General features: G+C 39.7%; 1 protein-coding gene across 1 annotated transcript in view; it reads right to left on the bottom strand.

Annotated features, from left to right (window-relative positions):
• Positions 1–3206: 3206 nt before the first annotated feature.
• Dpy19l4 (dpy-19-like 4 (C. elegans)) overlaps positions 3207–16558 on the bottom strand; it is a gene marked incomplete at its 5' end in the record, with an annotated part of 61201 nt that continues 47849 nt past the window's right edge. Inside the window, 4 exon segments of the mRNA XM_013512758.1 lie at positions 3207–6689; positions 8919–9077; positions 14569–14701; positions 15914–15996. Coding sequence (XP_013368212.1) covers positions 6525–6689; positions 8919–9077; positions 14569–14701; positions 15914–15996 — 540 coding nt within the window.

Genomic DNA, 16558 nt, shown 5'->3' with positions numbered 1-16558 from the left:
TCTTTTCTAGTTTTGTTCTCCCCAGAAGTCACTGATGGAATGGGGCGCTCTTGAAGAGGGCAGCTCTTTCTGCTTTGGTCTATGCAGACTCATGTTGATGATACCCTGTGAGGACCAGGCCGATCCCCAGAACATGCTGTACCAGGTTTCTAGGTATTCCTTCACCCATCCATCGACACCTAAAAGGAACCATCACGACGGGGACTCCTGTAACTAGAATGTGGGGGCTAAGTGCTGCTGGAATGACTAGGTAATTATGGAAGATCACCAAGTGCTCGGGAACAGCTGAATGAAGCAACCTGTGTCTAAATACCCTGCCTGGCCCAGCATACAGGAATACACGTGACAGCACAGGGAAGGTGAGCGGAAGCAAAGCTGTGCTGTGGTAAGGAACGACACCAGAGTGTACCTCAAACCCAAAGGAAAAAGTGACAAGAAAAAAGGGCTAATCAGGTTGATAAACAAACACCACAAACATACAACATGTACTTGTTCTTTTCCTCTCGGCTTCTTTAAAATACATTAAAATTACATACAGTAATAACAACCTATTTTGGGGTTTATAACATAAAGATGCAATTATGTATAATACTAGTACCAAAGGGGGAAGAGGAACTAGAGCTTTTTAGTTTTTTTGTTTGTTTGTTTGCTTTTTTTTTCTTCCGGTACCAGGAATCAAATTCACGACCTTCTGCTTGCTAAGCAGGCACTTTGCCGCTGAGCTAAATCCCCAGGCCCCCTTAGAACAGTTACTGTATCTTATTATAAATCTGAAGCAGATTCTGATTTGTCAGATGTATTTGCCAATCCCTAGAGTAACCACTGAAAAATAGCCTCAAAACCATAATTAGCCCCAAGATGAATGTATTCATTATATATCACAAACATGTACTAAATAATAATTTAAAAAACCTTGAGACAGTCCCAAGCAGGATCACCTCATGGAGACTAAACTGTCCCCTCAAGCCATAGGGACTTCTTCAGAGGTACCTTGCAAAACCAGAACTGCGCAAGGTCCTGAGTTCGATTCCTACTACAAAACAAAAAAAAACAGAACTGAGCTGATGATCAACCAGTCCTGAGCTCACCTCAGCCACTCCATCCAAACTAGCCTCGTTTCTGTAAGGCGCCAGTCTTATCTCTTCCGTCAGGGCTGTGCCCCTTTCGGCTCTCAGGCTGAATTCCCTTCCATTTTCTCTTACTTTCTAACCCTAACTAATCAATCAGTCTATGCCTCTCACAAATAATAAAAAAGAGGGGTGAGGAGTGTAGTGTAGAGTGGTAGAGAGTTTGCTTAACATCCACAGGGCCTGGTTTGATCCAATATGCGCACGCGCACACACACAATGTCCAACAAATACATGAAAATATGCTCAACAGGGGGCTGGGGATTTAGCTCAGCGGCAAAGTGCCTGCCTGGCAAGCACAAGCTCGTGAGTTCGGTTCCTGGTACTGGAGAAAAACCAAAAAAAAAAAAAAATATATATGCTCAACATTATTAGCTATGACGGAAATGCAAACCAAAACCACAAAGTTCCCACTTTACACCCACTGGGATGGCTGTAATAAAGAAGAGCCAGGCAAGCTGGCACCTGCCTGGAACCGTGTAACTGCAGTTATCCAGAAGGCTGACCAGGAGCGGGAGGGGTCCAAGAGCAAGGCTCACCGGGGCAAGTTAGGGAGTTTGTCCCAACAGGGAAGGTGGTAGGGGCTGGGATCCAGCTCAGTGGTGCAGCACCCCTGGGTCCCATGCCCAGCATTAAGGAAAAAAAAAAAAAAAAAAAGGAGGGAGGGAGGAGAGGGAGGAAGAAGAAAAAGATAACGTTGATGAGGGCGTGGAGAATTTGGAAGCCCCACACTCTGTTGGAAGAATTATAAAACAATAATACAGTTGCTCTGAAGACAGGCAGTTCCTCCAAAAGGAGAAGAGTTATTATATGGTTCTGCGTTTCTACTCCCAGTTATATGCTCGGGAGAAATGAAAAAACGTATGTCCACACAAAAACTCACACACTAAATAAAAGGGAGTAAGGCTACAACACAAATGAGGCTACAACAGATGTGCATCTTGAAACTGTGAGGCTATGTGAGTACAAATGTAGACCACTGGCTGCCCAAAGCAGCGGAGGATGAGGTGGCTGGAAGGGACAGCCAAAGGGCACGGGGCTCCTTCAGGCGGTGATGACCGTGACCCTGATGGGAGGCAGTGCTGTGATGTGCTCAAACCACTGAATCGTCCACTGTAAATGGGTGAGTGTATGTCCTGTGAGTTACACTTCAATAAAGTTATTTAAAAGTCCATACTCGAATAAAAGACAACTTAAAATTCTGAAAATTTTTATTATGATAAAGTAAAACAAGTCAATTAAGCAGGAAATAATTTCATTCTTGATCAAAGTATACTGCATGTTACAAAATCTGAAACTAGTTTATAATCCAACTCCTTTAAAGGATTTATGGTCACTGAAATTAAGTTTTATGCTGGGCATGGTGGCGCATGCCTGTAATCCTAGCATTCGGGAGGCTGAGACAGGAGGTTCACCACGAGCTTGGGCCTGCCTAGGCTACAAAAAGTGAATTCAAGGCCAGCCTGAACTGCATAGTGAAACCCTGTCTCAAAAAGTGAAAATAAATAAATAATTTAAAAAAGAAATTAAGTTTTATACTTCTGCAAAGATTTAATTTTTGTTATAGGAGAGAAATATTTAATCTAAATACACACTGTATAGATGTTACTTAGAGGGCAGTGAGCGTAACAGTAGCTGTATGCACCTTTGTTAAACAGGTGTACAAAGCTATTATCTTAAAATATGAAAGGCAGTTCAGGAGAAATTTCAAACTTTATACTTGGAATGCATGTTTCTTTCTGATACCACTATTCTACTAAGTAAATACAGTGGTCATGAGTTAAATGTATCACTTACAGAACTGCATGAAGGACTACATATGCCAAGATTAAGACATTATGCATGATTTTTTTTGTTTGTCTATTTGAGACAGGGTCTCACTATGCAGTTCAGGCTGGCCTAGAGCTCACTTTGTAGCCCAGGCTGGTCTCGAACTCTCACTGATCCTCCTGCCTCAGCCTCCCGAGTGCCGGGATTACAGGTGTGCGCCACCACGGTCGGCCTCTAAGACATTCCACGTTCTAAGAGACTTAAAAACAAAAATGATTCAAAGACACCTTTATACCAAATTTCAACAAATTTGGTTGCAGAAGGTCCTTTTTATTATAGAAAACATAAAAGCATGCTTAGAAACTTTAGTAGACAAAAAAAATAGTTGAGCCATATATATTCCTTTGCAATTTTCCTATCTAATTTTTTACAGTATTAATCCTACACATATAAAAACTTAGGAAATGGCTTGATTTTACTCACAACTTTCAGAGCCATAATTTTAATACATATTGAGATCTAAGACTATTCGCAGATTGCAATAATCAAGACTGTATTTTAAAAATTGGATAAGAGAATATACTGAGATGTTAATTAGGAAGCAGTTATTTGCTTTATAAAAGATACTTAAATATACAGAATAATTATAATTGGTAACACAGTCCTTTAAATATTCATGCATTAAAAATAAATTTAGCAAAAAAGCAACTTACATAAAACATTTAAAAACACCAATCAACTGAAAATAAGCACTATTTTTAGCCACAAAAAGCCTGAAAATCTTCTAACAGCTCAAAAACACAAGGGGCCTAAAACAACTGATTTCTTGGAGACAAAATAATAAGGTAAGTTACTGAAGAAATTATTTTGAAGCATTTTTTCCAGGGGCAAGTTGTACCACTCACTGGTGGACTTCTATTTCTGCGACTCTCTGAATCAAAGTGGACTGTATGGAAGAGTGTCACAACACCGCAAGCGGCAATTTCAATTAGTGTCCTTGAAAAAAATGCTGCCTACATATACTAAAAGTAATGAAGAAAAAGTGCTCACGGAGAATACACTCCTTCAGTTGCAAAACTCTACCAGCTGAACAGAAGTACCAAGATACTGAGCCAAAGTTAGAAAAATATAAGCCAGCAGAGTCAATTTATATACGTTAGCAAACAAGTTTTATTTTCACACTGTTTGGCATTTGGGAAGCTAAGTACACTAGGAAGCCAGACACCTTAACACGGATTTGCTCATCACCGAGCCGAGGTCAACAGTGGCAACAGCTGAGGGAGGATGTTTTCAGAAACTGTCTTGCAGGGCTGGGGACTGAACCCAGGCCCGCACGCAGGCCAGGCAAAGGCTCCATCACCGGGCTGTGCCCTCACACCACTCTACTAACGTTTTCTTAGGGAAAAGAAGATGGGAGAGAATGTTTTTGGGAAAACAAAAAGTAAATCTAGAATAAAGAAGTGAAGGCACTTAATGCAATGGCTTGCAATATCAAGGAGAAAGCATGGTTTGTCAAGAGAGTCCTTCTACCCAAAGCTAATGAACATTGCTCCTTTAATGGATATTTATTATCATACACAACTGTAAATGACCAAATGTAATGACTTGCAGCTCATTTGTTACTCTACAAATAAGGAAATAAATGCTTCCAAGTCAGTTTTCCAGTACAGTACTATTGTTTTAGCTACAGTTAACACAGAAGCAAATAAGCTTGTCTCTCAATCAAATATTATCTCCTTTTAGAAAGCTTGCTTTTCTCTTTCAATTGATACAGAATGAAAGCTCATTACAGTACTGAAAAAATTCAACTAAGAATTTCTCCAGATCCACTGTAAGGAGTTGACAGAAGCAAAATCAACATACTAATATGACAAACAAAACATAACAACTAAAACTAATTCAGCACGTGATCATAGCCAATAAAAATTTAATTAAATATTTCACACTACATAGAAAGTAGGTTGTTCTATTTCTCTTCAAAATATGCAAGATGACTTTTCAATTACATTTTTTACATGCTCTAATCACAAGCACTACATGTGACAATTCACGCCGTACTTAGGTAGCGATGGTAGTATTTTCATAGTTTGATGCTAAACAGAAGTGAGTCACTACTAGGATGCACACAGTCACCTGAAGTGCACGGCCTGCCACTGTCTGAATACAATGAATGCAACTACCCAAGAGTGACATGAAACAAATGCATCAGACATACGCACCATCAAACAGTTCTTAAGCTCCAAAGCAGCAAAGCATCCTAGAGTTACCCTAAGAATAAATGAACTTTAAATATATGTATGTCAGAAAATAAAAACAATGGGAAGATATTCCCTCCTAATGGAGTAATTTAGAGTTCCAAAAATGCTATTTTTACAGTACTCTAACAAGTAAAGTTTGAAAACCTGTTCACTGAACAGGTATATAAGGCAAAACTAATCATGTATATCATCTTATTAAAATGATACATCTAAAGCTATATCTATCCTGACTCTCTTTCAAAGGCCAAATTAGTTGTTTTAGAATTCTTTTCACAAATGATTACAAATACTTAAACACAGCACTTACAGCGTGAAACTGTGTTTTGAAGGTTTTGCTTTTTTTTTGATATGCGAAATTGAACTCAGAACCGTAATCTGCCAGGCAGGCATGCTGTGCCGCTGAGCTATAACCCTGGCCCTTGAAGTTATCTTATTATTTTTTTCTGGATGTTCAAAATCCTATAACAGATTCATGAATAATATCATTTGTATTTCAGAGTAAGTGTATCTATATGCAGAGGTATGTTTAACAGCATCTACATATACCTTAGAAACTGGTGTACACCATAATGTACATATCCTTAATTGAACAAAGTTTTAATTTTTTACTTAATATTTCCATGAACAACATTCTTTAAAATGTCTATTTAAATATATATTTTATATATAAGTAACAAGAGTTACTGTTTTACTATGATTAAGTTACTATCAAATTAATGGGTATAAGTGAAAAAGATAATCACTTAGTAGACTGACATAAAATAATAAAATTCAATAACCTGCACTATGTAGTACTCAGAAAGGGCTCACTTTTATAAGCAGCAGATGAGAGCAGTAGCATGGAAAGTTGTGGCTATACCTTCATATATAGCCTTGAAATATTTTCTATAATTCTAATTTAAATGTCACAGATTTTCAACTAACATTTAAATTAGTTTTTTACTGTAAAATTTCAGTTCACTGAACACCTTCTGCAACCCGCTTGAAGAATAATCTTTCCTTTTATTATATAATTAGATCACACTATGTATTTATTAAAACTATGTTTGAGAAATATACTGAGCCTGAACACATTCAAATTCAAGATCGGTATTACAGCATGAAGACATATGAGCGAACACCGAAATAACTGACCCCTTAAGGAAGAGCCTGCCTGGAACATGGCCGTGACAGATGTGACACTTTACTCAAGGACAGTAAGGCCTGATGGTCCGTTTCTCACAAAGCACTGAGCCCAGTGCACAGCAGGGGAAGGAGCAGCAGCATCTCAAGTGGCCACAGTTCGATCTGTGTCCAACACCAGACAGGTAGAAGAAAACCACGTTTTAGGTCAGGTACAGTAAGTCTTTGAAATGGAGGCTGTTATTCTTCAAGACTGGAAGGATATCACAGTGTTAATTTTATATACAAAGTAGGATCGGTTCCAGTATACTCTAGTGAAATAATTCACATATGGAGAATAGTTAATTTTGACCTCGTGACAAAATCGCCCATATTTTGAGTAGGTTAACTTGTCACCTTCTTCACAAACCACCTATCAAAAAATAAGAAGTACAATATTAAAAAGCTTATTAATCTATACACAAGTGGTTGTATTTATATTGCCAAACACAAACTACAAAACACCTCACATGAACTCTTCAAAGGTGATTCACCACACCCACTAAACTCCAAAACTCAGCAGTGACAAACCACTATAAAGTATATCCAATTTTTAAAATATTTAATCCTAAAATGTAGGAAGCACTGTTTTCATACTTCGTTATGATTATTCTGAGGAACTATATACAGAGCCTACCAAGGCTGAGAAACGAACACATTATATTCCTACCGTATAGTCAAACTCTTTTCATGCAGAACCTCCTCCTGACTCATAATTATCTAGTGTACAGACTTACTTAATGCAAATTCCTACATCCTTACCTCATATTCACTAAGATGGCTTAGCTTGTTTGAAAGGTTTCTATTTTTTTCATAATAAATGCTAAAGGGCTGGAAATACAGCTCAGTAGCACAGCGCCTGCGTGGCAAGTGCAAGGTCCTGAGTTTGATTCCTGATACCAAAAGAAAAAAGTAAATAAATGCTAAGTATTATTCTAATGCATTATGAAAATGCCACAGAGCCAACTTTAAGAGTAAAAGGAGGGATTATCTTAAGTCTATGCCTGGCATTACATGAAAGAAGTGGTCAAAAAAAAAAAGCCAGGCGTAAGTGGTGCACACCTACATGTAATTCCAGCACTCGAGAGGCTGAGGCACCAGGATCGTTGTGAGTTTGAGACCAGCCTGGGTTACAAAGTGAGCTCACAGGGTTGCCCGTGAACTCACTATGTAGTCCAGGCTGGCCTCAAACTTGTGGTAATTGTCCAACCCTGTCTCAAAAAACAAACAATCAAAAAGTACCAAGACAGAGAATTCAAAATATATGCAGCATAAAACGATAAATTTATATCACAATCTTAAGGAGACATAAAGAAAAAAAAGATGGCAATTTCTAAAACTAATTTCTTATATGCAAGATGGTGTTAGATGATAAAATACAGAACTATGACTATTTATGAATGGACAAAAATTTTGGCTGTAACCTAAACAGAATATGCACCACCACTCAGAATGATGCACCATACCTCCCCCTACCTCTTCTTTGGGTACCGAGAATCGAACTCAGGACCTTGCACTTGCCAGGCAGGTGCTGTGCCACTGAGCTCTATCCCCAGCCCATACACGATTCCTAATACCTCCCACTCCCAATCTTCTCAGGAGTAAAGGCGTCCACTTTAGAGAACACTAACTAAAGACACACAAACTCTCCTGTTAGTCTTGTTACCAGATGCACAGACATAGATCCACTGCCGGCTAAGGAGACTGAAACTGACGTAGAAATTAAGGTCCAACTAAACCCTGACAGCTAGGTAGCTCTGAATACACTAATTTTTGTGGATAACAAAGGCTCACTGCACAGACACTGTGCTACTTTAGTAAGCATTTCTTCTAGATGTGAATCAAATTAAACTCAATCACTCAACATAAGAATATGACAAGTCAACTAGCTACTTTTCAGATTGTTTTAGTAAGCTCATTCAAATCAAATTATGACACCTTTTGTTTATAAATGTTCACACATACACAAGTACAGGTAATAAATTAGGAATTCAGGCATTAGTAGAACAACTTCTTTTGCAACAATGCCACAACGCCTTCTTTTGTGGTTGTTTTTGTTTTTTTGAGACAGGGTCTTGCTTTGTAATCAGGCTGGCCTTCTCACCTTAAACTGCGTAGCCCAGGCTGCCCTCAAATTCCTGATGATCCTGTTCCCTCAGCTTCACGAGTGCTGGGATTATAGGCATGCACCAGCACACCTGGCAACAATGCCTTCTTTTTTTTTTTTTTTTTTTTTATTGTTTTGAGACAGGGTTTCGCTATGGCTCAGGCTGCCCATGACCTCACTGTGTAGTCCAGGCTGGCCTCAAACTTATGGCAATCCACCAACCTCAGCCTCCCTGAGTGCTGGGATTATAGTGTGCAGCACCGCACCAGTCAACACTGCCTCCTTTTTTCTGGTACTGTGAATGGAACTCAACCTTGTGCTTGCTAGACAAGGGCTGTGCAGCTGAGCTACATCCGCAGCCCACAATGCCTTCTTGCACACTGACAAAATTACTATTTTTATAAGCTACTCTATTATTATATAAATCAATTACATTCTTAGTTAAGTTCCAAAAGTAAAGCTTGAAGATTATCAGTTGAATTAATGGCTACTTACGTGACCATTTGCAACGTCTAGTAAGTCTTTAACCCTACAGCCCCGCATGGTCCCCACCTCATTGCAGATAGCATCTTCTACTATCAGGTAGTTAGCCTTGTAGGACGTCAGTATTTTATAAATATCCTCAGCAGACCGCTTTGAGTAGATCTGATAAATCTGAAACAATAAAATTAAAACTGATTTTAAAAGACACTGAAAGCTTATGTTAATCACACCTATCCACTAACCATCTGCATTCTCAGTACTAAGCATTCCATGTGGAAAGTAAAGATATTTATTAAGACTTGGTTTCTGCTCCCAAGAAGCTTATATTCATGTTTTATAATGATCACATTTAATATAAATACATCAGCAAAAAATAATGTGGCATGGTTGGGAATGGTGGCTTCGGCCTAAAATCCCTGTGCTCAGATGGCTAAGCCAAGTGCGTGCCAAGTTTGAGGCTGCCTGGATTGATTTGAAGACCGGCCTGACTATACAAGACTCTGTCTCAGAAAACAGCCACAGAAAGAAAGGAAGGGAAGGAAGGAAAAGAAAGAAAGAGAGAAAGAAAGAAAGAAAAAGAGAAAAATAAAAAGAGAAAAAAGCAAAGAACTAGAATATGGTATGCAATTAGAAAACAACCACATAGAAGCGTGTAACGTTCCTTACATGTGAACTGAGCACAGCAAATGTTAAAAGCTGTTTGGCGACGCTAACATGAGCAGGTAGAGTATTCTGTTTAAACATTTACTGTGGATTTAAGCCAGATACAGAAAAACAAGTACCACATGTTCTCACATGTGAAAGCTAAAAACAGCTGACCTAAAATATAGTAAGAGGGAGAGAGGGCGGAAAAGCGTGGGTGGATCTCACAAGTGGACACTATGCCCGTGTACGGAAATATACGTGGGATTCTGCATGTGCCATTAAGCGCGTTAATACATTGAAGTGTTAACTGTCATCTTTGATCTTTATGTAGTGAATAAAAAGTGTACTATAGAAGAGCCTAAAGATAAAGATCACGTCTGGTCAGGAATAGATTTTCCAAGTTTATTTACATGAGAATATTTAAGCTTCCTAAGGTTGGCCTCAGTATGTTCCACAGAACTGTAAGAACTTGAAAGAAAGTTTCTGAGGGGAAACTACTAACTTACTTGGGCTGAAATATATAAAAAGCAAAGATATATGAGGTGTGATCAAAACATACAGTAAATGTTTAAATCTCTTAGAAGATTCACTGTAAGGTACATTGCTATTAATTTCGCTTGAATTACTTCCCCTCAACTTAACACACTTATCCCCTCCTTCTTGTCGCTTTCTGAAGCAGTTCTGGAAGTCCTCTGAGCCCCGAGCTGTGCTGTCATGGCACTCCTGAGGTCCAGAATCAACTCAGAACAGTTACCTTTCATGGTCATCGTGACTGTGGGGAAGAGCCGGAAGCCCCAGGGGCCAGACCTGGTGAGTAAGGCAGGTGAGGACGCACTGTCGCGTCTCCACGAGCTTGCCTCGCCGCTGCACAGCACTAGGCAGCAGCTCTCACTGTACTTCTGACCACATCTCATACAGATGCTCAGGAGAGGCCTCCAGAGCCGCTTCAGAAAGAGGCAGGAAGGGCAGGACAGGACGTGTGTGTGACGTGTCGGGGAGTACCACAAGGGCGACTAGTGGCAAAGTGTCTCTTACTGCAATACATTCTAAAAATTTAAACATACACCGTATTTTTTGATCCACCTTTGTCATCTGTATGTTAAGACCGTTTCTCATGATTATAACATTTAAGATACACCACTGTAGTATGAGAGAAAACTAAATGAGCAATAATTGAGGCAAGCTTAGCAACCACTGACATCTAAAGAGATGGCTTCATCTCTTTTTTTTTTTTTCAGTACTAGGGATTGAACCCAAGGCCTCATGCCTTACCACTGAGCTATATCTGCAGTCCTTTTTAAATTTTTAGACACAGTCTTACAAAGTTGCCTGTGCTGGCCTTGAACTTACAATCCTCCTGCCTCAGTAGGGATTACAGGTGTGTGCCACTGCACCTGGCAAACAGGTACTTTTTTTTTTTGGTCTTTTTGAGACAGAGTCTCGGCTACACAGTTCAGGCTGGCCTTGAGCTCACTTTGTAGTGCAGGCTGGTCTCGAACTCGCAACGATTCTTCTGCCCCAGCCTCCCGAGGTGCTAGGATTACAGGCATGAGCCACCACACCCGGTAAGAGGTGGACTTCTTAAAGCACGGTCTGTTGAACACATCGCCGAGGATGTGTCAAGGCATGTTCTGCGGGCTATTATGTTTTCCCACCTGTGACTGATGGAAGCAGGGACCTTAGCAGTATGCAGTGTATATAACAATAGATTTGAAAGCTGCCAGGCATATAGCACATGTTCAATGAAATATCTCTGGGCTTATTTGTTCCTACATGACAAGTCTCGTCAAGTTTCCTATTAAAATCTTATTAATAAACTACACTTGAGATATTCGTACTCCAACATTTTCTCCTGAAAAAAAATAATAAATTCTAAATACACTCCAGATTTAAACTTTCGCAATGTGGTTTCTTAAATTAGACATGGGACCACAAAAAGGACATTTGTGGAAAAAACTGATAAAATCCAAATAAAGTCCAAGTTTAGTTAACTGTATTGCACCAATGCTAATTTCCCAGATTTAACAAATGTGCCAGAGTTACGTAAGACACTGGTGTTAAAGGACAGCTTGGTGAAGGGCAACAGGAACTCTGTAGTACTAGTATTTGCAATCTCTCTTTTCTCTTTTTGGTACTAGCAGTCGAACTGAGGATCTCACGCTTGCCAGGCAGTCCTGCACCACTGAGCTAAATTCCTGATCAAACCTAAAACTTTTCCAAAATTAAAAGTTGATTCTATAGCTTCCTTTTCTTTCTTTCTTTTTTTTTTTTCAGGCAGTGTTACTATATAATGCAGGCTGGTCTTGAACTCACCTCAATCCTCCTGCCTCAGCCTCCCCAGTGCTGGGATTATAGGCGTATGCCACCACACCATGCTTAAAAGTTGATTTTAAAAATTCCTAATTATTTAGATTTCTACTTTATGTTTACAAGCAACAAGGCAAGAGGTAAGAGATGTCTGTGTCAGAATTAGGTCTGGTCTGTTAAGATTTTTTTTTTTTTGGAGTACTGAGGATCAAATCCAGGGCCTCACACACGCAAGGCAACAACTTCACCAACACTTTTAGTATCACACATCTTTTGTCCTGAAAATGCAGACTTGAAATCTGGCCTAAACAGGATTGTAAGCTACTTGAAGAATACTCAGTAGCTCTGTGTCACAAGTCATGGGTAATGGCTCTCTAGCAGCTTCTGGTTCAATATCCACTGACAGAGGTGCCAAAAGAGAAGCGCTCCATCGCTACCCTGTGCCAAGTAAGTTTCCAGGGGAATGGCTCTCTCTTATCCAGCCTGTATCTACTGATAGTTGTTTATATACACTTTTGTTTTTAAGTTTCAGGAAAGTGTAACAAACTGAGCATTGAAAACATTTCTGTGCAACGGCAATGACATGACTGCCAGCCCAGGGCAGCTTCTCCAGCTCAGCAGCAATGACACTGAGGCCAGGCGGCTCTGCTGGGGCTGAACAGAGACCGCTCCAGGCACCGCAGGAGGTGTTCCAGGACGTTCGGTCTCCACCCCAGGTGCCTAGAGAACCCTCCGGCACTGCGCCAACCATACTGTCTCCGCAGCAGCCAAATGTCACTGGGCACATAACCATCCCACGCTGCAAATCACTGGCAGAGGAGATTAGGCAAAGACAAGTCATGTATCATAAACTGGAGACAGCGCCTAAATGATATAGTCTTATTCCTGGAATTCTGTTTGGATTTTAATAGAATAAATTTATTTGGTATTTGCTATGTACTAGACACCACAGAGAAAGATAAAGGTTTAGGAAGAAACATATTTGCTGTTTTCAGAGTCATGGTTACTACTTCCATACAACTGAAAACTAGCCAGGCATGGTGGCACACGCACTCGGGAGGCTGAGGCAGGAGGATTACTGCAAGTTCAAGGCCAGCCTGGGCTACAAAGTGAGCTCAAGATCAGCCTAAACTGCATAGCAAGACCCTGTCTCAAAAAGATAAAAACAAAACAAAAAAACAAAAAAACCTGAAAACTCTAGAACATTTAAATTATTCAGAACTTTACTAGGACTCTGACCTAATTATAAGTGATTCTGAAATTCCGTTCTAGGAAAAAGTCCTATCAAAGGAAACAGGCTGAGGCAGGAAGATTATCCCAAGTTTTGAGGCCACCTTGGGCCTAATAAGTTGAAGCCCAGCCTGAACTACATAGCAAGACCCTGGCTCAAAGAAAAGAAAGAAAAGAAAAAAAAAAAGGAAAAGAAAGTGATAGAGTTACTTGTTTTAAATCCATAAAGAATAAAAGTTCAGGAGTAAGCTGTCTGTATTCTCCGTGAGCAACGTCCCTTTGAGGCACTGCAAACACTGAGATTGAGCCGGCTGCTCTCTCCCAGGCAGGTCACCCTGAGGTAGATCTCCCAGCTCTTATCTCTCCCAGGCCGGCTTCCATCTGCTCTCTCTGCTGTGACCATAATGAACTCTCTAAAACAGATCTAATCACTCCACTGCCAGGTTTATGGAAGGTCTTTGTCTCCAACTTCCTCAAGGACAACTCTAAATCCTGCAGCATGACACTGCAGGTCCTTCGGAATTTGGCCTCTGTTTTATTTTCCAGTTTTGTGGCCATACACATTTCTTGTCTTTGTCTAACTTTTTTCAGCCTAGAATCATAGGCATTCCTTTACCAAACAAATTTCTAATCAGTTTTCAAGACTCACATCAAGGGGAATGACCTTTATGACGACTTCTTAGATTTCTGTAGCAGAACTGGCTGCGCTGGCTTTCGGCCTCCTGTGTATCTGTGCACATGTATATGCATGTATATACAATCATCATTTAATAGTGTAATAAAACACCGTAACAACTAACTTTAAATTTTACTGTGTTTTAAGCACAGCACCTTATCTCATTTAATCGTCCCAAGCAGGAGGGAAGAACTATTATTATTATTTACAGTAACTTATTCAAGATCTCAAAGCTAGGATGTGGCAGAATTAGAGTTTGAGTCCAGATGCTCTAACTCCAGAGTCGGCCTGCTTAACCTTGTTAGTACTGAAGGATTAATAAGAGCCCAATCACGAAATATCCACAACATTAAAATAAACACAATCTCAGCTTGGGCAGCCACAGCGAACCAACACTTTAGCTACAGCCTTCCTTCCCGCAACAATGAGAATCACAGTATTTTCAAAGCAAGCTTCCCTTTTAAAATATTACACCTCAGTTCCCCAGATACTTGGTGGAAAAGTAAATGTTTTCCCTAGAAACACATCAGTACTGTTCGTGAAACACAGAACTTACTAGTTTACCTTTGGGTTTCCCCTTGGTTAAATGTATTACACATCTTTTAAAAATTAAAGCTAATTAGCTCTTCTAGAATTGCTTAGGTTGTTTATGGCATATTTAGGCCATAACAACCCGAATACGCTGATCTTGTCTAAAATTGTTTGGCTTTTCTTAGATAAGTAGGAACATATACATCACTGCAGAACTATACTAAAATAAATACTGCTGTGAAAGAACCAAACGTAGGGTGTAAAATGCCTTACATTTTCATTCCTCTTCAGAAGATCATCATCGTTATAGAGAGGCAAGCTTGTCACCATCCAGCCAGTGCACAGTTTAATGGCACCCATTAACTGCGGACTCCCCGCAAACACAGCTGCAACCGGAGCTTGTCTTCTGCAAGAGCCCAGCAAATCATACAATGAAAAAGTAGCGTGCAATTCAGATCACTAATTTATATCAACTCTGAAACACCAGACAACTGACAATGTAAAACACACTTAAATTTCTTTTTTTTGGTACCAGGAATCGAACTCAGGACCTTGCGCTTGCCAGGCAGGCGTTTATGCCGCTGAGCTATCTCCCTGGCCCTACACTTAAATTTCAACGTCAGTTTTCATTTCACTTGTGGATTCATAGAAAAAAAAAAAAAAAAAACCCAAAACCAAAACAACCAGAGTCCCATACCACAAGCACTGTTTTCAGTGCTGAAGATACTTTTTTTTGAAAAGAGGAAGACAATAAACATAAACACATGTGCTGGATAATAATAATGCTATTAAAAATAATGCAAAATAAATGGACAGGGGCAAGAATGAATTTTTTTTTGTTCTTCTGGGCAGCACTACGGAGTGAACCCAGAAGTGCTCTATTACCAAGTCATTCCTCAGCCTACCATTTATATTCTACCAATTAGCAGATCCTTTGTTTTTAGACGCTTTCGCCAACAGTACAGTCTCTCAAAGTCCCTGTGTGTTGAAGGGGTTCTCAGGTCTACCATCTGCTGCCAAAGGTCCAAGACCAAATCCCTCCTCCCACCTGGGAATTAAAATCGAAACACCCTGGCTATCAGAAACAGCAACAACTGCCCATCCCCTGCAACTCACAGCAAAAGAAGCATCCTCTTGACTCTAAATGAAAATATATCTATTTCTTTTTATTCCATGTTTTTAGATGTTTGACAGTGGGAGTCTTCAACCTCATACTTACCAATATTGCATTTCCAAGGCCCCGAAGGTGAGTTTAATTAGAAATTAGAATTACAAAGTCTATTAAATAGCTGGGTGTGTGGTGCACACCTGTAATCCCAGCGCCTGGGAGGCTGAGATAGGAGGATCAATCACTGTGAGTTTGAGGCCAGCCTGGGTTACATAGTAAATTCAAGGCCAGCCTGAGCTACATATTGAGACTCTATCTCAAAAAACCAAACCAAACCAAACCAAACCAACAACAAAAAACTGAATATCCCTAAAAACACAGAATAAAATTTCTGAGTTTTATGGGAATTTTCAAAATGACTTATTCTTTCCCCTGAATTCATTAGCTAGCATACAATAGCAATAGCTAAGTTAATAGCTTAAGAATAGTGTTGGGCAATTCAGTTCTTACTTTATCCAGGTCATAAGTTCCACTGTATCTGGGTCATAAAATTCTTGTAGTTCCGTTAACTCTGTCATTAATCTGGGAAAAAACTAAAATGCAAAACAAAATCCCCAAAAGGTAGTATAAGTAACTAGAAAATGTAAAATTGTCCTAGAGAATTTTAAAAGACTAATTTAAAGCAAATGCTACCACAACACTACTTACAAAGACAAAAATATCATAGACCTCTACTTTCTTATGTGACCTGCTTATTTTTCTCAAGCCAAATAATCTATTTTATGGTTAATTCACTGCCTAGACTCAGTAAGTCATTTTAATATTAACAAACAGTTACCACTTGTATCTTTCATGTACACATATACTTAATAAATACATTTCAGGTCAAGTAATTTGCAGATTTACTGTCAATTAGTTTCATGTTATGTAAGAATAAACCAATGGCCAGGTGTGGTGGCACATGCCTGTAATCCCAGCACTCGGGAGGCTGAGGCAGGAGGATCCTTGCAAGTTCGAGACCAGCCTGGTCAACAAAGTGAGCTCAAGGCCAGCCTGAACTGCACAGCAAGACCCAGTCTCAAAAAGACAAAAGAAAAAGGGGCTGGGGATTTAGCTCACTGGCACAGCACCTGCCTGGCAAGTGCAAGGTTGTGA

The sequence above is a fragment of the Chinchilla lanigera genome, unplaced genomic scaffold (genome assembly GCF_000276665.1).
Source record: "Chinchilla lanigera isolate Chin_1 unplaced genomic scaffold, ChiLan1.0 scaffold00016, whole genome shotgun sequence".
Lineage (NCBI taxonomy): Eukaryota > Metazoa > Chordata > Mammalia > Rodentia > Chinchillidae > Chinchilla > Chinchilla lanigera.
Note: the sequence above shows the minus strand (reverse complement) of the source record. Positions and strands in the feature narration are given on the sequence as shown.